This window comes from Rhodamnia argentea, chromosome 2, assembly GCF_020921035.1.
Source record: "Rhodamnia argentea isolate NSW1041297 chromosome 2, ASM2092103v1, whole genome shotgun sequence".
NCBI classification, from domain to species: domain Eukaryota; kingdom Viridiplantae; phylum Streptophyta; class Magnoliopsida; order Myrtales; family Myrtaceae; genus Rhodamnia; species Rhodamnia argentea.
In genome coordinates this window covers 34413042-34432224 of record NC_063151.1, presented here as the reverse complement: position 1 = coordinate 34432224, position 19183 = coordinate 34413042, and the positions used below count along the sequence as shown (strand labels likewise).

The window sequence follows — 19183 nt, the reverse complement described above, 5'->3', positions numbered from 1 at the left end:
TTATTTTCAAGATGAATTGATAGGTTAGATACAAATAGATCATATCTTATAAATTCTCTCTCATTTCTTTTGTCGATTGACCCTTCTTCTTTTCTTTTGTGTTTCTTAGCGATCAAAGCAAAGGATTGCCTGAAAAAGGACGTGCTCGTATGGTTCATAGAAGGGTATGATCAACTCGTTGATTGTTGGACAAGCTTCATGATCAAGTGGTCTTCGTAATAGAAGAGACATTTGACAACAAGCCTATACAAATCAAAATCGCTGGATAAAGGGGAGGGAGTGCAGACATGAGCCGAACAAAAAGCAAACGTCAAAATCAAAGAGCCAAAGGGTCACAAACTGGATGTGAAGATTCTAATAAGACTGGTAAGTATGCACCGACCGCTCTACCACGGAGCTACTACAACCTTTGTAAGATTCAAAAGGTGATGTTGCTGGCACCACCCATACCTTGCTTCGTGGCCGAGTTCCTCGGCGAGTGCAACCTATCACTCTTACCGGGGCTTGCTGTGTCCCCGACCATAGGACTATGTGATTTTTGCCCTTTGGTTGGTAATCACATCGGCTTGGCCCATCCTCGCGCTTAGCTATGCATACACGTAAATCTATCCACAAGCACTCAGAAAATTCTGGTCTTATTTGGGTCGGTTCGTATTTTGGTTTGTGTATATTGCTTCGTTTCGATACCCCTAACTGCAATACATGCATGGCACATGCACGAATGATGCATGGGACATATAAATTTAGGTTATTTTCCTCCTTTTTCCCCTTCAGTTATCTTCTATTGGACAAAATTCGAAATTATCGTTTATTTTCCTGGGGTAATCAAGCCCTTCTTTGTCAACCAGACTTCTTCCGATGATCGATGAGGTCGGTCTTCTTTCCGGAACATCTCTCGTCAAGTAGACTGATTATAGGTATATTTGTGAATGACAATACAATCCATAACTGAAAGCTTTTCAATTGTTACTTTTTTGCATTCTTTGAACTTTCTCATTCTTAGGTATATAACGAGTTCGGAATAAGCACATCGAAAGTGCCATAACTTTTATACGATGCTCACTTGAGTGTCATTTTTAGTTTATTTGGGTGTCACATCGGAGCAAAATCGCTTACTTGAGTGCCGATTTTGAAAATTTGTATTATGTATACTTTTTATTATTATTTTATTTATTTTTCAATGACACATGAATTTTTTTACAATTTTTTTAAAATATTGTATGGAATTTTTTATTTTTTATTTTATTTTAATTATTTAAAAATTTTCTAGAAAAAAAATTGCTTGAATTTCCCATGGCCGATGAGGGCCCTTGTCAACTAGCCCGGGGGCGAGGGCCGCCTAACCCTCGGCCACGGGGGTTGAGACAGCCCTAGGCCACAACCGTCGCGGCTCCGGCGGCCACGGGCGAGGGCCCTCAATGCCCCACCGACCATGGGCGAGGCGGCCTTCGCCCCGGGCCGCAAGGGCTCTCATGGTGACCCTCGCCGGCCAAGAGGGGGAAATAAAAAAAACAAAAAAAAATTAAAATAACTAAAATAATAAAATAATAATCCACATGTATATTAAAAATTTTAAAAAAAATTGCTCCGGCGATACCACGTCAGATTTTCCGGCATCCACATAGGATTTTCGGAGGGCAAATTGGCGATGACACTTAAGTGATCATTTTTTCAAATTTGTAACACTCAAGTGAGCAAAGAAAAAGTTATGACACTTAAGTGAATGCTGTACACAAGTTATGATACTCCTAATGTACTTATCCCCAATAAGTGCTTTGAATCCATGCGTTTCAGCTGTTCCAATGAAAAAAAATAGTATTCCTTTATCCTATTTTGTTATATGAGAATATTGTTATTTTTTATAAATATTACCAGATATTAGAAATTCGACCAACCGATCAAGCGGGTCAAGGGAAGGCCGCCGAACTGAATTCTTGTTGGTATCGCTTGTAAGTCCACATACATCTAAGACTTCATCTTTTCCATTGCCATTTGGTAGACTTTGAAAAGCTTTGTAGTCTTGATTGACATTGAGATTATTCGTTGTTACCAACTATTTTACCAAACTTTCATGAAAAGGGTTCGTAATTTGCACCAATCTATTCCGGGTGTACATGAGCAACGGGCAATGCATTGTAACGAATCAAAACAATAGGAGACACAGGTAAGAGATCAAATTTTTTTAAAGCAAGTCACTGCTTGAATTTGCAAATTATCCCTTGTCCAAGAGGATTAATTTAGTAAAGGTAAATAGATTTTTATGGGGGTGGCATGCCGATGCTCACATCCTTGAGATCTTCAATAGCAATCCCTGACAAATCTTCGGCCGTCATCACTCCGGCCGACTACGCCCCCTTGCACTGGTCCCTGGTGGTCCATGCTCACGGCTTCCCCTCCGAAGAACAGATTTCCAATCGGGGCTCTCAGCCTTTCATATAAGTCCAACGGAATTCCCGGTGTACTTTGAGACATAGTAAAGTCCATCGGTAATTTTCTACGTCAAATAAGTTTGCTCAAGCAAGAGTTACGTGTACTTGAGACATAGTAAAGAATGTTAACATTAGGATGTAATTGTATCAATTGTTCAATGTGAAGTTTTACATACAACCAGTGCAAGCGTAGGTTAGGTCTATGTCTATGCCACTTCCTCTTATTTTTCCTCACTTTGTTTTGTCTTTTCCCAGTTCCTTATCTCCTTCCCGAATCGATTTAAAAGTCCCTTTATTGCAATGTAGGGCAGAGGAGAAATTGTTCTAATCCTATACCATAGGTGTTCATTAGTGGATTTCTTGAGCAATTGCTTTCACTTAGTCGGAGAAATTGTTCAGTCCTAGAAATCATGTCTCGCGCAAAAGATTTATTCTCTCTTCATGCAAAACTTTGGCCATGATAATCCTGACCTATCCTTCTCTATTTTTATATTGTCCACTTTCAATTATTTTTGGGTATAGTAATTCATATTCGTTTACTAATAATAGTTAAGAGTCGATGCGGTAACAATAATTGAGACATTAGATTCCCATGGTATTGCTACTTGGTTCGATATCTATTGGTGTAGATGACTTTATAGCACCCTAACCGTACATAGAGTCCTATCTAAAGAACAAATTCATTAAGAGAAAAAAATGCTTCGGATTCAATTTTATACTTTTCATTCCATCTTTCATTAATTGATGGTTTGCATTTGGTTGGAGTCGGGTTTGTGGCGGTAAAATTGTATTAGATACAAATTGGTCAATTTAGATTTGACAATTTTCAACTCGAATCAAGCCCGACCCGACCCTCCTATTTGATGGGCCTGAAGAATATGTGTGGGCTGGGCCTCTAATTGTACCAAAATAGCTTTGGTACGTTGCTGCGGTATCTCCCTCGGATAACCAGGAGCTTTCGGTTTTCCAGGGGGTTGGACGATCCAAAGCAAAAGACGAAGAAGGCGGATAGTAGCGATGGAGCGAGACGAGCTCGCCGAGTCGCTCAACGATCTCTTCCTCAATCTATCCACGATGGTCAAATCCGAGCTCCAGGTGCTTCAATCCCTCTCCTCATTCTCATCTCAAATTCCTCGTGGTTTCTGCTCTGTATGCAATGAATCCGCCCTTGAGATTCCGCGACCGGTGTTGTTCTCCCGATCTGACGGTTGGAAATGGATGCCTTGCGCCGATCGGGCGCTTTCAGGGCGCGAATGATCATCTGGAGCTGCTGGAGAAGATGAACCTGAGAGTGGCCGAGGAGTACCGGGGGTTCGGCGACGTGGCTTCGGGATTGAGAGTGTTCGTGGAGCAGCTGAAGACCAAGAGCGGGAGCTTCGAGGAGTACGTGCGGCAGATCGACGCGATCGAAGGCCAAGTGACGCACTTCGAATCCGTGATCTCCATGCTCGACAAGCACGTGTCCCTCTTGGAATCCAAAGTGCATTCAGCGTGCCGCACGCCTCAGTGAAGGGCTTCTTCGCTCCTCCCAATCCCTCCGCTTTTCTAGTTCGCAGTTACTGTTCGAGCGTCGTAAAAATCGTTTCATTGTAAATGTCTCGTCGTATGGCAAACCACTCATAAATTCAATCTTAAGGACTCGAGGAAGTTCGCCGGCCGGAAGCCTCGTCTGCTCCGATTCTGAAAAAAGGGCCCCACTTCGTGCCTTTGTTTTTATAACGAAAAATCGGGTCAACGGGGGCGAAGCTGTCACAGGGTATGGATCTCGCCAGCCTCCTCTCTGCATCCTTGATTTCGAGGTATGATGGACGAGCCCATGTATCTGAAATGTCGAAGTTTTGTTTGCTCTTCATAGTTTGTTTTCGGATACTGAAGCAAATCCAATGATCTCACTCTTTGCAAACTCGTGCTCAATTTCACAAGTGGCAATTCCGCCAAGATCACGAGCCTTCGTTAGTTGGGGGAGGAATCCGCTTGAATTGGAATTTTTTTTTTTTTTAGGAACATATTGAGAGAGAATTAGGGAGAAAGTAGTGAAATAAGAGATCGGCTGAAACTTACTTGGGAAAAGTAGTAAAGCAAGATTTAATGAAGTGGAAATAGATTAGTGTACGGTTTATCTTAAGACGGAGTGGAGGGAAGCTATTAGCATTGTGGAAGGGTAGAATTCTTATATTTCAGACTGTCTTTTTTGGTCATTTTTTCTTATATATATTTATATAATTATTTTTTCCGTCAACCGGTCTTGCTTTTATTTTATTTATTTTTGGGTTCATTGACCGCCGACCCCAACTAGTTTAGAATAAATATGATGTTGATGTTGATATCAATATCGAGAGAGAATTGGATTTGATCAAGCAATGTGTGGTTGGTAAATAAGGATCGATTTTTTAGCAAGGTAGGAAATGTATCGTCAATCACTTTTTCTTTTAGTATATTTTATCTGGTGAGGATTTTTATTTTTCTTGTCGATACATTTATCTATTATATTATAATAAATAATAAAAATTGCACAAAAATTTATTAGACAAGATGTTAAGTTCAAGCCAGTATGGAATTGATTTTCTAAATCCTAAATCACATGCTTTACAGGGCGAAAAGCTAACTTAAGATCTAAGGATAGCTAAATCGACTAAAGTTTAAATGTAGCATGATTTTTTTTCTACTATTATGTTAATTCAATACAGAACGGTTTCAATAGACCAATTAAAATTTTTTCTTTGATAGAGAGCACTCATGTCAATGAAATTATTTGAAGCCTTTACTGGAAAAAGAGCCACTCTTCTTTTTTTTTTAATCTTCGCCAATGCTGAATCGATGAAATTATTTGAAACTTTTATTGGAAAAGAGTTGACTTTTATTTATTTATTTATTTATTTTTTATCTTAGACAATGCTGAATCAATGATCTATGTAATATATAAAGCAAGTAGAATTCTTTGGGCCACCAATTATTCCTTCGTGATAAGAGTCCCCGAATTTAAGTTATCCAAGAAAATAATGGTACGGGTTCTCACATGCACGAGTAGAAGATTCAATTTATCGAATACGCTGGCCTAAATTACGTGCCTATATTTGCAGCAGAGAGAGATCCCCAACACACTTATGCGACACCCTCACCAATTAGTTCAACCCGTAAATCATCCACCGTTGGTGTCACACCCGAACACTTTTAACAGACTCGAATCTTCAGTCCCGCTTCAAGGCTTTCGTGATAAAGGTTCTCGTAGTTACTATGGCGACGTAGGATAGAACCGTAATGGAAATGCCTCCCAACAGAACAAAATGGTCATAAGTCGAGTCCTGGACGGTATATACACGAAGACCGATTGCATCCCAGTTACTCTCCGTCCAAACTGGGTCCACCATTCCCATGGGATCAGAAGAATTTGGAGGGAGCACTTTCCAAGATCCAGATTCAAACTTCAAACGGGTTGAATACGCTGGAACATACCTGACATCCATAAACTTAAAGACATAAAAATCTAGGCAAAGAATATCAATGCACATTAAATACAAGAGAAACATTAAATAGTGGCCTCACCACTGCTCACAAGTTTTAGTAACAGAAAGGTTCTTAACAAGCTTTGGCTATCATTATTATTAAGGAGCATCATAACTAGAGAGACCCAATGAAAATAGGCACGCATGAAGTGCAAGGTAGGTCCTTTTCCATACATGTATGTGGCACTGATCAGGGAGGAGCAAATGAAGCAATAAGGGTAAACATAGGTGCATTCGTGTCTCCAGTTCTTTTACCTAGCCAAAATATTTCCACATCTTCAGGACAGTAAGCTAGGATTGTTTCATGTTCTAGAAGATGCATATTATGTGGCCTGGTCCAATTTTCACATCTAACGAAGTAAATGGCCTGCCTTTAAATACTAGTATTTAATCACCATCCTACTAGCAAGTTACCTGGTCGTAGAGATGACACAATCTCCTTTCTGATCAGTTTCTGCTCTGATGCAAACTTCACCTTCATGAGTACAATTCTGTGAACAAGCTGAGCTAACATTCTGTTTCCAAATAGAAGTTTTGTCGGCGAGAAAATTCCACATGAACCTAGAGGTATCATCCACGTAACCAGCATAAGGCGTGGGTTCTCCAAGCAGAACACCTGGATAGTGGCTTGGGCAGGTAGTGCTAGGTGAGATGTAACTCTTCACCAAAGCACAGGATAGACCCGGTTCGCAACTCAGCAGACATCCCATAAGTTCTTGCACAAGCGATTCATTCACCTTGACTGTGCCCAGTGCTGAATTGCTCAAGTTTTTTTCATCATTAGCTAGAACGAAAAGGGCACGGGCAACTATTGTAGCGACATCTGCTACAGCAGAAACATTTATATTTGCTGCATTAAAGCACGAGTTAGCTAACCAGAGATATGTGGATGCTCGATAGGACTCGCAATAAATATGTAAGATGGAACAAACTCAGAAAGATTCAGGGTCAACTTACACAAATCATCAAGGTGACTATGGTAGAAGTTGCTGGTGAAGGCAGTATCAAAATCTTCTAGAATAACCCCAGATGTCTGAGAGTTCTGCTCAAGGAAAAGGAAAACAAATATGTATTCAAATTGCTGAATCAAAAAATTTCCCCGGTACTTAGTTTTAGTCACTTTCATTCCTCCAATATAACAGTCACTAGAATTTTCTTTCTCCTCTCAAATGTTTCTTTTTCTCTGCTATATGGACCAGTTTAACCTCATCAAGTCTCTAATAACTGTGTAAAAATATGTAGTCATCTAGAAGAGGCAACCAATGTCCCATTGAGAAGGCAGCTCCCACCAAATACTGGTTGTACACAGGAATTTTAAGGAGAAATGAAATGCACATTAATGATTTCAAGCTTACAGAGTTGCATGAAATTACTTCACAAACCTTTCCAAGAAATGCCATAAGAGATGATGGAGGTATCCCTGGATTTGCAGTACTTGCCGAGGATATTGTGATTTCATCAGAAAGGAGGGAATCTCCAGCTTGTTTTAAGGCATTCAGTGTCTCATTGATGACGGATGAAGCCTGCACTCACAAACACCGACTATTATGACTAAAAGCAGGTCAACAAAGCCAGACAAGCATTGAGGTGGTTTAGCAAACGACATCTGTAAATCAATATACACACTTGCTGTAATTGGACCATTGTTCACATGATATTCCTCTTTTGCCACATGTGGATCGGGGTCATTGTTCAACTAAAATACGATTTGCCATGCATACGAAATGGTTTCAGTTGCCAACAAAAGGACTTACTCCTGGCTATACAGCTTGAGAGGATATTTTTACATGAGTCATACCACATTCACAAATAACATGTCACTTAAGAAATTAATACATATACAATAAAGTTCTACTGGAAAAAAATTGAAAAGGAAGGGCAACATGAGTCCGGATACAACATGGCATTTTAGACTGCAATACATCATGTGACGAGTATCTAATCCAACAAAAACAATCACACGCTACTGGAAACAAATAAAATGTCCAATGCACTTTAACTGACACAACAAAACAGATGTTAATACATATAATTTGAATTTAGAATGGAATAAGCTCTCACCCCAGCTGTATGAGTGAAAAATTTCTTTGCTCCTTGACCAGCTCCTTTTCCAACAGATCCAATTTCCAGGACCTAAGCAGAAGCATTTGTCAAGCCCACGATACCATAAAATGAGAGAGAACGTATCACATCAGTATAAAAGAATAATGTTCCAGGGGAAAAAGAAACATTTGTAGAAAATACCAAAAAGACGTGAAATAATCACATATCAAATTAAGACACTTCAGGCAACAGATCCAATAACTGAGGAAAACTCCATATAAATTAGTGAACTTAACAAGTACATGATCTTGGGAATGCATTATATCAAAACTACGAAATTACCATCTCAATTGATGTCTCATTGAGTCCACTGACACAGTCCGAATGCAAATCAAGCTCATATAAGAATCTCCTGCTACCAAGGTAGCCCCAAGCTTCTCCAGTAAAAAAAAGAAAAACAAGCTGCATTACGTGTCGACATATCAGGAAAGTACAGAATTCAACAAAGTGCCAAGCAAATTCTGAAGGCAAATGATGTAATAGGAAACAGTAAGCACATCATTTCTAGGCAAGCACGAGAATACACACGCATCCCTGCATGCATGCATGGATGGGTGCACACATGTATGTCTTACTACGTTAGCTTTTAAGGAACCTCATGAGCACCAAAACGCCAAAGCAAATTGCAACAAGGCAAAACCTGTCAAAGTTGATGGACTCACCACTTATAGCTGTCAAGTGAATTAGTACATAAATCTGTCAAGTATTCATAAAACAAAGTGCCAGAACATCTATGCACATCTAAGGGTGAGACGCATTGCTCCAAAGGTTAAAGAAAACAATGGCTTACTTGGAAGGCGGAAAGGGAACAAGAATAGTAATACGGAAATACCACACAGTTCAGTAAGAACTGCGAAGATAATGCTATCAGAAGGATATTTAGGCATTGGATTCTGTTCAACTATGGGCATTCCACATAAGCACTAGACAGTAATAGACAGTCTAACAGCCTCTATAGACAGATTCTTATCATTTGCACACCTGTCTACTGGAATTAGCCAATCCATCAACATGAGAGAGTGCATCTACAGCTGCCAACAATGCAATCAGTCCCTGAAAAAAACTCCAGTCAAAATTTTGTACATAAACCAAGAAAACAGAATAGCGGATGTTTTTTCTAGCGAGGGTATAAGCAGTGAGACCCATGATCTTTCTGCGATGATATGAACAGTGAAGCATAGACTTACAGATATAGGGGATTCTGCTCCAAGACTTTTGTCACGAAAAAAAGAGGCAGAATCCATTGATGCAACAGTTAGAATTACACCCTTGGATTGGTTTGAGTACGAAGCATTAATAGGCGGGAGAGATGACCAGACACTGCCCTTCATAATTGCAAGATATTATTAAAATCTGCCATAATAGGAAACAAAAAGGTAGAACTTTACTGATATCAAGTATTTGCATGAGAGACCCAAAAAGGAAACATGCTCCAAGCCTCCACGAGATCTGAAGTTAGCACTTCAACAAGATACTACAGGAAAGAGATCTTAGAAAATTGTTACAGTCACAACATATTGAATATCAATGGAAGTTATATGAGGGTATCCCTTCTGATAAGAATAGTTGATAAACAACATATTCTTACAGTAGACGCGTTGATAAAAATCGTCTTTACAGCGTGATCATTTCCGCCCAGATGTTATCGATCAGTTGTTTAAAAAGCACAAAATTTGACATATCATAAAATTAAAGCAAGTAACATAAGTTAGATCCACTGATCTGGTTACTATTGGAAGCTTTAGTAGGAGATATACTACTCGGAGTAGCATATATTCGCACTTTTTTAAGCAAAAGATGGAAAAGCCTATTAACAACCAGCAGACAACTGACATAATATACATGAAAACCTCACCTATATCCACCCAGTGGTAAACAAGTTCGTCCTTCTAAACAAGACTGCGAATCACGAGTCCCAGATTTTGTTGTCTGGCTCAGACAGAACATTAAAGAAAAGAAAACAGAATTAGAAACTCCAGCCTTGGAAGTAAGAGATAGAACTGCTCATGCAGGGGAAAGAAAGCTTCCTTTACCTGCATCACAAGATCAAATTCAGCCACATGTGCAGTATAAGCTTTCTCGCGCTTCTCATTACTGGTGGAAAGCTGCATGAAGTGAATCGGTTATGTCCATGTTTTGATTACCAATCATCTTTCCCAAAATTTAGCTCCAAAACCCATTCGAATGAATTCTATAAGTAACTAGCAGAGGGATTGCCTTCAGATTTAAACAAGGGGTGTTTTACCTCCTGAACACTCAGTGAGCTACTTGCAGAAAGTAAAAACACAGGGAACTGATAGGAGTTCCACATAATGCCAGATCCCTGAAAAAGCAAAAAAAATCTTATGCTTCAGCCTCTTGAAAACATGTTCCCCAACTTTGAAAAATAATTAATGCAGCAGAGTGTGAGCAATGGCTAATTTCCATTCAAATATCAATCTAGACTAAGAAAACTCTTTATCAAAATGAAAAACCTTAAGTGATATTAGCGAGCCATTGTCCTTGTAAAACAAGTGTTGCACTAATTATTAAATCATTGTATCATCAAAAAATATATTATACTGTTGTGATAGACAAATCGAAATTCACTATTGCATTATGATAAAAAATGAACAGGTTTGTGTCGATTGATTCATATTCATTAGGATGATACATCCACACTGCATTCCTTTTTTGCAGATTCACATGATAAATAATTTAAGCTTTTAATAGAATTGGTCAAACTAAACAAGTAGAAAGATAACAAACTGAAACAAATTCAATAATAAACCCACTACCTTACACTTACAAAAGTTGACAATCCAGATACTGTTTTCTTTACAAGAAGTTCAATTAAAAGCCAGGACAAGTGAAAATAATATGAAGTGACAAAATTAAGAGAACTAGATGGTAACCTTGCAGGACTGAACCGCTAAGGAAAGACCTAAAAAGGTAATCTAAAGTAAAGTGAGAGCATATCTTTGCTAAATTTACATTTATAGCATACCAGGGGGTTCCATTCATAGCTGATATTCTGGTAGGGTGCGAATTTAGCTTGTGGGAACTTCTGGTCCGGAGAGAGCCCTATGAGGTATGAACAATGCCACCATTAACAGCACCTAGGTAAAATGTCCTTCAATATGCTTATCTAAGTAAAGATCATATATGATGTACAATTAGTTGCACTTTACCCAATATCTCTTGGGACGAAGATACTGATTCAACTAGAACACCACCAACATTCTGAGCAAAATTCAAATCGTTTGAAACTCTGGAAATAGAAAGATATCATGACATCGGTGAGGGAGGAAAAACACCGAATTTTTCATTTTAAAGTTAAACAAATAGTGGGAAAACAAATAACCATAAATGTGTTCAATGGATAAGTATGCAATTCTGTGCTTAGACCTGATCCGTCCCCTTTTGTATAATTGTGTGGCCTGATCCAAAATTGGACTAGAGACAGAAAAATAGGTTTATCTTCAGTTCCGGTTTCCACTTCCGACAAACGACTAATAAAAGATAAATTTTATGCATATAAGCATCAGAATATATTATTCAGGACAACCTTATCAGAGTCAAACTGAGATGGGAAGCTACTCAACTAGACAGTCTCAGTCAATTGTTCCCGTTTTCTCAGCTTTTATGCTCCCATATCCCCCTTAGCAACATACCTTGGGGTTATCTACTTAACGACACCCTCAGTGCAGCAACTTTAGAGAAAAAGGTTTTTTCTCTTCCAAACGGAGGTAGTAGTTTCTTTTCTGTGCAATTCTACCATATAGAGGCAGCATAAGAATCAGGATTCCCTGAATGAACATGAGATAGGAGTGGCTTTCCATCAATTAAATTTTGGTGCAATTGTATTGGAATTGATGTAAGACAGTTTATAAGACCATGCCATCAAAGTCAAACCGCTATGAGTTAGCCGAAATGCAAAGATGGAAACGGCGCTGGCACTTCTTGTTGCATCTTCAGCTCAAACTTTAAAAACATTCATGCAGTTAAAAACAGAAACCAAATAGATAATAAGCCAAATGGCCTGATTATCTACAGGGAGGTTACCGTTGAGCATCTTGAAATTCTCAAAATATTCCTGTAATCAACATCTATTCCTGATCGATTTACTTTCTGCCCCCATCCCCACCTAATGGAAAGCTTACTGATGACAAAATGAAGTTATTGTACGTGCCTCTTGAAGAACCCCTCGATCTCATCTACAGATAGCAGAACCGCCGAGGGCTGAGTCAGCTGAGTTAAGTTGCCGAATCTCACGATCGGAGCCACGACCTTGCCTCTTCCAGGATCTTTAAACATACGATACAAAGCAATCAACGCAACACCTTTACAAACTGACGAAAGCAATCGCGGCACAGTCACAGCACAATCGTTGAAGCCCCGAAAATGAACTTACTAGCACACCCTATCTCTCCTGACAGATTGAGCAGCCTCACGCAAGGGTATCCGTCGAGGACAGTGTACATTCGCTTCTGCAGATCAGGCACCGACTCCATGGAGCTGGCTTCTCCTTCTGCATCGAAACAACAACACGATCGAGCGTCAATTTCCCCCGATAAACACTGAAGGAAGCTGCGAATGCGCGCGGATTAGCAAAGTCAACCACAATGCGATAGAGAACAGTGATTCACCGGAGAAAGAGCGACGGAGATGGAAAAAGAAGAAGGCCAAAAGGTAAAGGAGCCTCGCGGCCATGGCGATGGAGAATAGAAACTGACGAAGTCCGGCAGAAACCCTAGGCCATGCTCTCTCTCCCTCTCGCTCGCTCGCTCGCTCAAGAATTTCAAGGTGGAACAGCGGCGAATTTGTGCTTTGACTCTGAAGCAACGATGCTGATGAATATGCTTTAGCTGAATTGAAACATGAAAGACCTTCCACTTGCAATTCTGGTTAATTGCACAGTAACCCTAAACTCTCCAAAATTAAAATCGTCCTTATACTACTTAGCTAAAATTTTTATTTTATTTCAATGGAGTACTCGATTTACCTTCTAATTTACATTTTTGACATTTCCAAGCACCGACATTTTCCGAATTCTTCCGTATCGTGTCGGACGCATGTCGTACATTTTGACACTCTCTAATGGCTTCCGTGTCGTGTCGGACGCGTGCTGCACACTCCAACGCTTTTTGATATGCAATCAACACGTAATTAGCACTCTAAACACGCCACCGATACACGAGTCCAACATTTCGACACGTCATTTCCACACGTGTGGATCAATTTTAAGCATTTTAAATAAATTATAGGCCAAAATGCAAATATATCAAATATATATACATACACTTGAATCATATATCCAACTGCTCCAAGATTAATATACCTACTCATCCCAAAAAAACATAATCATGAATGTCTAACGGAAGAAGAAAAAAACTCTATCCCTATATATGAACATATATGTGTACATATATATGTATACACAAAAAATATACATTTAATATATAGCATGTCCCAATATATCGGAATTCTCTATTTTTGGAGAAATGACATGTTAGCGTGCTGTGTTGTTTCGCGTGTTGGTATCAATACTACTTTGATGAATACCTCTACGTAAGCACACTCCATTGTAAAATCCGATGTAAAAATGAAGAGTGAACTTTTTTTTTTTTTTGGAGAAGTATAGTGAATGTCTTAAATTAAACGAAAGCACAAAGAAGAGTTCAAATATTAAATAAATAGCTCAAGATGGAGAGATCATGCAAAATAAGGTGGCTCCAATCCTAATCTTGCTTAAGAAATCAAGCAACTCTCTTTTCCTAAAGGTGGCACGGGCGTGACGGATTGAATTTGTTAATGGCATCAACTCTTTTTAATTGAAGAAGATTGCAAACTGCATAAATAATTCCTTCCTTCTCTTTTACCGAGAAACAAAGCTCATTCAACATAAATATCGCCATTGACATAGGCAGTACGAACCTTTATTTGAAACAGAATTCCACTTCTCAACCATCTTTTGAGAAAATAACCTCACTTTAAACTTTTATTCGAAAATTTTCCCATTTATATATACATCGGTGACAATTTATCATCTTTCAAGAAAGAATGAACGACACTAGGCCATGTTTGGTTGGCATTGAATATTTCAGAGTCGCACATTTATATAGAGTTAAAGCGAACTCCTATAGTCCCATAAATGTAGATGTAATGTAATCTTCAAGACGATGCCAAACATTCGCTTATTCAGTTGAACTTGAGCACCGAATAAAAGTGAGGGGTTATTATTTCTGATTTCTGTTTTTCCGAGAAGCTAAAATTTTTTGTTTCTGATTTCCCTTCTAAATCTATTTCTGGAATAAACTCATCGACTGCAAAGTCAGATTCGCACATTTATTTCTCGAATCCGACTATGCAGTTGATGAGTTGAACTTGAGCACCGAAACCCCCCGGACAAAGATTCCACAATTTCCTGCCGGCACATGTTATGCAGTCGACCCGGTCACCGCAGGGAATCACTCCGACACATGCCGCGTGGCCGTAGCTTTCGTCGGCGCTGGATTCGAATATCGACTACTGGACGTAATAGCTGCAATCGGCGGAGCCTGGCGTCGGTTTCACCAAGTTGAAGAGGACCATCAGCACGGACTGCCTATACAACGCTTCGGGAGGATACTCATAGCCGCTGCAGAGAATGTTCAGTGCACGCTTCTTACAATGATCGCCTCTCATCGAATCGAAGATGCAAAAGAGAGCAAATGCGATGAAGGTGACTGTGCGAACAAGCATCATGTTTAGGTACATACCCTGATAGTTATTTTCATGTATTTTGTGCTCTTACATCATATATCTATCATTCCAATTGACGTCATTGCTTGCTTCCGGAGTCGATCCTCTTTCTTTTAGTTTGGAATTTTCAGTCATTAATCCCGAAGGCTCAGCTTTGAAATCCACTATAACTTGGTCAACTCTTTGTCTCCATGCATATGAAAAAGACATGGTTGCTGCATTTCTTGCCACCGTTCCCGACGAATGTCATTGACCATTTTGAGCAGAAGCTTCCGTGCTGACTCTCCGATTATGATTCCTTACATATGAACAATTTCGAAGGTAAAACATAGAAGAGAGAAGAATGCGGCACGAGTCTTGAACCCGATCGAGGATCGCATGCATAGTTCTGCGAGTGTAGTAACCTACTGTAGCAAATATAGGCCGGAACCAATCATTTGGGGGTGCATGACAACCATTCCGTTTCAGAAATATATTTTTTTATTTCTTTTTCTGGATGAGTTTTTAAGAAAAAAAAAAGTGTTTGATAAGGACATAAAATTTTTAATCCTAGAACAGAAGTTCGTTTGACAACTGTTGAAATTTTCTACTTCTAGAAATTATTATTTACTATTTAAAAATAAAAAATATTATTTATTTTTTATTCCGATCGCAACGGTGGTCGCAGCGACAAGCGGTAGAGGTCGGTAGTGGTCGGCGGTAGCCGACAATGGTTGCGGCCATTGGTGGAGGGGGGCGGGTGGCGGCGGGGTCAACGGCGATAGGCGGCGACCGGTGGTGAGGCGAGGGGCGACGATGGCCGGCGGCCGATGACAATGGTTGGTGGTGGCGACAACCAACAGCAGGTGGTGGTTAGAGGCAATGGCCGACGATGGTTACTACTGTAGGTGGCAACAACCGACGGTGAGGCGGGAGACAATGGTGGATGTTGGTCGGCGGCAGCGGCGAAGGTCAGCAGTAGGTAGTGGTTGGTGGCAGCCGGTGGAGGTCAACGAAGGTCGGTAGCGGCCGACGGTGGTTGGTAGTAGGAGGTGGTTGGTGGCGGCGGCCGGCGATGAGGCGGGGGGCAGCAGGTACTTGAGAAAAAGTGTGGGGTTATTATTTCTGATTTCTGTTTCTCCGAGAAGCTAAAAGATTTTGTTTCTGACTTCCCTTCTAAATCCATTTCTCGAACAAATTTTTGTTTCAAAAATAGAAAATAAGAATTACGTTACCAAACAAGCTTTTGTTCCAAATCTGCTCCAGAAATAAGTTTGAAATAGAAACGGAGAAGTAGAATGGTTGTCATGCACCCCTTTAGATATGATTGGGAGCCATTTGCCCATGTGATCGAGTTTGACAATAAAGGTGATGTTGAATGAAATGAAGATAGTAGATTAGAGTTGCTAATCATGAGATTGGGTAGATCAAGAGTCAATCACTTAGGAGTTGAACGCCGCGGAAAACAAACAAGATGAACTACCTTTGGGGATTTATGCTAAAGCTGTAGGAGGAGCTAAAGATCTTGTCATCTGTTGAGAACGAACCAATGTTTCATACTTAGCATGTGTCAAGGTAACATAGTCACCCATATTTTGTATGATGGTCGAACTTGGCAGAATTGGTGAGGGAAAAACAACATAATTCTTCACTTCTGCATAGGCAACAAGAGTTGTTTGAGCTCCGGGTGAAAAGTATAGCAAAAAGCTACTATATGTCCAGCTCTTTGATAATGATGGGAATATCGTGAGCTATGACCATTCCCAGAATTAATGGCACCACGACTACTAACCCCTCCATTGCGGCCTCCATAACCTCCATCATGAACAAAACCACATCCACCACCTCGGTAACCTCGACCTTGACTTCCATGTCCACCAAGACCATGGGAAAGCATAGCTTCGTCTCCAAAGTTGGTATGGATGAAATTTTCTCGGTGACTGTAGAACGGAGAGCTTGAGAGAAGACTTCATCTATTGTAGAAGAGAGCTTTGTGACGTAGTACGTTGCCAAAGAGATGAATACTCGTAGATCCTCTTGGTGTTTGGCTAAAACATTTGGATCATCCTAGGTAGGAAGATAAGTATCCAATTGCCGGCAAAGAGTCGTGAACCGAGCATAATGATCGAATGAAGATTGATCTCCACACCGAATATCAAATAATGCTCCCCACGTGTTACATACTTGCATCATATTATTCTGTCTAGAATAGAGTGATGCGCATTTCCCCTAAACTGCTTTAGCAGACCTACACCGAATAAAGAGAGAACTAACCTTAGGATCCATGCTATTCTAGATAAGGGTCCGAATCATAGCACTATGACAACAACTTCTCTCCGATCGTCAAAATCTCATCTGCGTGTGTATTTATTTCATTAGTTGTGCGATTTGGCTGGTCTCTTCATCGGTTGAATGTGAAAAGAACCTTCTTACATGGTGATTTAGGCGAGGAGGTCTACATGGAGCAACCACCTGGATTTGTAGCTTAGCGGGAGAAAATGGTTTGTCGTTTACACATGGCTTTGTATGGACTTAAACAATCTCATCTTGCTTGGTTGGTAGATTTAGTGATGCGCTTATCAAATTTGGATTAAAGCAATGTGAGGTAAACCATTCGGTTTTCGGATCTGTCTCTTCGGTTGGTTGTATCTCTCTTGTGATATATGCGGATGATATCATCACAAATGGCACCAAGAAACTCAAGCAATTTCTGTATATATAATTCAACACTAAAGATTTAGGACGTCTCGATACTTTCTTAGTATTAAAGTAGCCTATTCACATGCCGGTGTCACTTTATCACAACGAAAGTATGTAACTAACATTCTTGGTGAGGTTGGATTTATCGATTGATACCCCTATGGATCCGAATGTAAAACTTGATATAAAACATGGAGAATTACTACATGATTCATCAAGATATTAGAGATTAGTAGGTAATTTAAACTTTGTTACCATCACAAGACCCGATATATCCTTTATTGTTAGCGTAGTAAGCCGCTTCATAAGTTCTTCTCTTGTGTTTCGAATCATCAAATATTTGAAGAGAGTATCAAGTAAATGATTATTGTTTAAGAATTATGGTTATCTAAACACTACAAGCTTTTTTGATACCGATTGGGCTGAATGTCCTATGGATAGGAGATCGACTTGAGGCTATTGTGTGTTTTTTGGAGGTAATTTAGGTGCGTGGAAGAGCAAGAAACAATATATAGTTTCTCGATCAAGTGCTGAAGCTAAATATCGAGCTATGGCACATGCGACCGGTGAATTATTGTGGTTGAGGATGTTACTATTAGAGATTGGAATGTCACTTTCAAATTTGTCAATGTTATATTGTGATAATCAATCCGCCATTCATATTGCATCAAATCCTATCTTCCATGGGCGACCCAAATACAAAGAGGTTGATTGCCATTGTTTTCAGAAAAAAGTTCCAAAAGGAGAGATTATTCTTCAACTCGCGGACATCTTTACTAAGTCTCTACTAGAAAATAGAATGAGCTTCTTATATAACAAGTCGGGATTATTTGAGATCTTCATCTCAACTTGAGGGGAATTATTGGAAAGTATTGGTTGGTTGGGAGGATAAAATAGTAATAAAAGTCGCGATTATGTATATGGAACCCTATTCTAATTATTATTAACTAATAGAAATTAGTATCCCTTCAACATGATATTAGAGCCTTCTTGAAATCCTAAACCCTATGTAGCCACTTACAACCGTCAACCATCGGTCACCACCGTCGACCGCCAACCACCACCGAAGTCGCAGGATCTTGTCGGAATCCCTAGTTACAGAATCGCCCGGGCTCGGCAAGCCACACCAGTAGTTCACAACTTCAATCCAATAGTATATAACAACATCATTCTAAACATTGGCTTCGACATAATGATAAATACCAACTCCAACAAGTCTTCAAATTTTGAAAATCGCCATCAAAACTTCTGAACCCAAGATGCAATCCGATCATAAACACATCGATCGCCATGAAATCAACACATTCAACCCCACACCGGTAAAAAAAAAACCAACTCAATTGCGGTCACCAAATTGTGGGATAAGAGACACTAACAACGTAACATCAAGAATAGTTAATAGAACATTAGAACAGTTAATCGCAAGCACATGAAGGTGTTGGAGGACGCCGAAGCCGGGCCCGCTCGACTAGACGACATCGAACGACATCGATTCCGGACTTCCGGGGCCTAGGTGACATCGGACGACCCCATATCTAGGCTCGTCGACCTTGGTGACGTCGAATGACGTCTAGTCTTAGCTCGCCGGGCCTAGGCGACTTCGGATGTAGCTCACCGAGCATAGGCAACGCCGAATCTAGGGATTTTGACAAGATTCGGCAACTTTGGCAATGGCTGGTGGTCGACAAATAGATTTGGGGTCACCGGCCTAGGCAATGTCAAGTCTTGGCTCGCCGGGCACGGGCG

At 40.0% G+C, this 19183-nt stretch overlaps 2 protein-coding genes across 2 annotated transcripts; one reads left to right on the top strand and one right to left on the bottom strand.

The window, feature by feature from the left end:
- The first annotated feature begins 3365 nt into the window (after positions 1-3365).
- Positions 3366-4332, top strand: LOC115734105 (biogenesis of lysosome-related organelles complex 1 subunit 2). The gene is made up of 2 exons (XM_030664694.2): positions 3366-3524; positions 3676-4332. Exons 1-2 carry the CDS (start codon positions 3447-3449, stop codon positions 3937-3939), a joined length of 342 nt encoding a protein of 113 aa, XP_030520554.1. The 5' UTR covers positions 3366-3446; the 3' UTR covers positions 3940-4332.
- Positions 4333-5413: 1081 nt separating this feature from the next.
- Positions 5414-12898, bottom strand: LOC115732815 (nicastrin). Its single transcript, XM_030663572.2, has 16 exons — positions 12664-12898; positions 12429-12545; positions 12207-12321; positions 11206-11285; positions 11022-11098; positions 10281-10358; positions 10069-10140; positions 9891-9964; positions 9223-9355; positions 9017-9088; positions 8318-8437; positions 7994-8065; positions 7315-7455; positions 6890-6974; positions 6347-6782; positions 5414-5882 (listed from the first exon to the last, which is right to left on the bottom strand). The coding sequence occupies exons 1-16, from the start codon at positions 12725-12727 to the stop codon at positions 5618-5620; spliced, it is 2001 nt and encodes a 666-aa protein (XP_030519432.1). The 5' UTR covers positions 12728-12898; the 3' UTR covers positions 5414-5617.
- Positions 12899-19183: the final 6285 nt, after the last annotated feature.

Excerpts from the sequence above, each read along its gene's own strand:
- LOC115734105 (XM_030664694.2), top strand. The coding sequence starts at position 3,447 with ATGGAGCGAGACGAGCTCGCCGAGTCGCTCAACGATCTCTTCCTCAAT. Across the intron at positions 3,525-3,675 it reads TGGTCAAATCCGAGCTCCAG|GGCGCGAATGATCATCTGGA; the intron begins GTGCTTCAATCC and ends GGGCGCTTTCAG.
- LOC115732815 (XM_030663572.2), bottom strand. The coding sequence starts at position 12,727 with ATGGCCGCGAGGCTCCTTTACCTTTTGGCCTTCTTCTTTTTCCATCTC. Across the intron at positions 9,089-9,222 it reads GAGCAGAATCCCCTATATCT|GGACTGATTGCATTGTTGGC; the intron begins GTAAGTCTATGC and ends AGTTTTTTTCAG. Across the intron at positions 8,438-9,016 it reads TGGCTAATTCCAGTAGACAG|CTTGTTTTTCTTTTTTTTAC; the intron begins GTGTGCAAATGA and ends CACGTAATGCAG.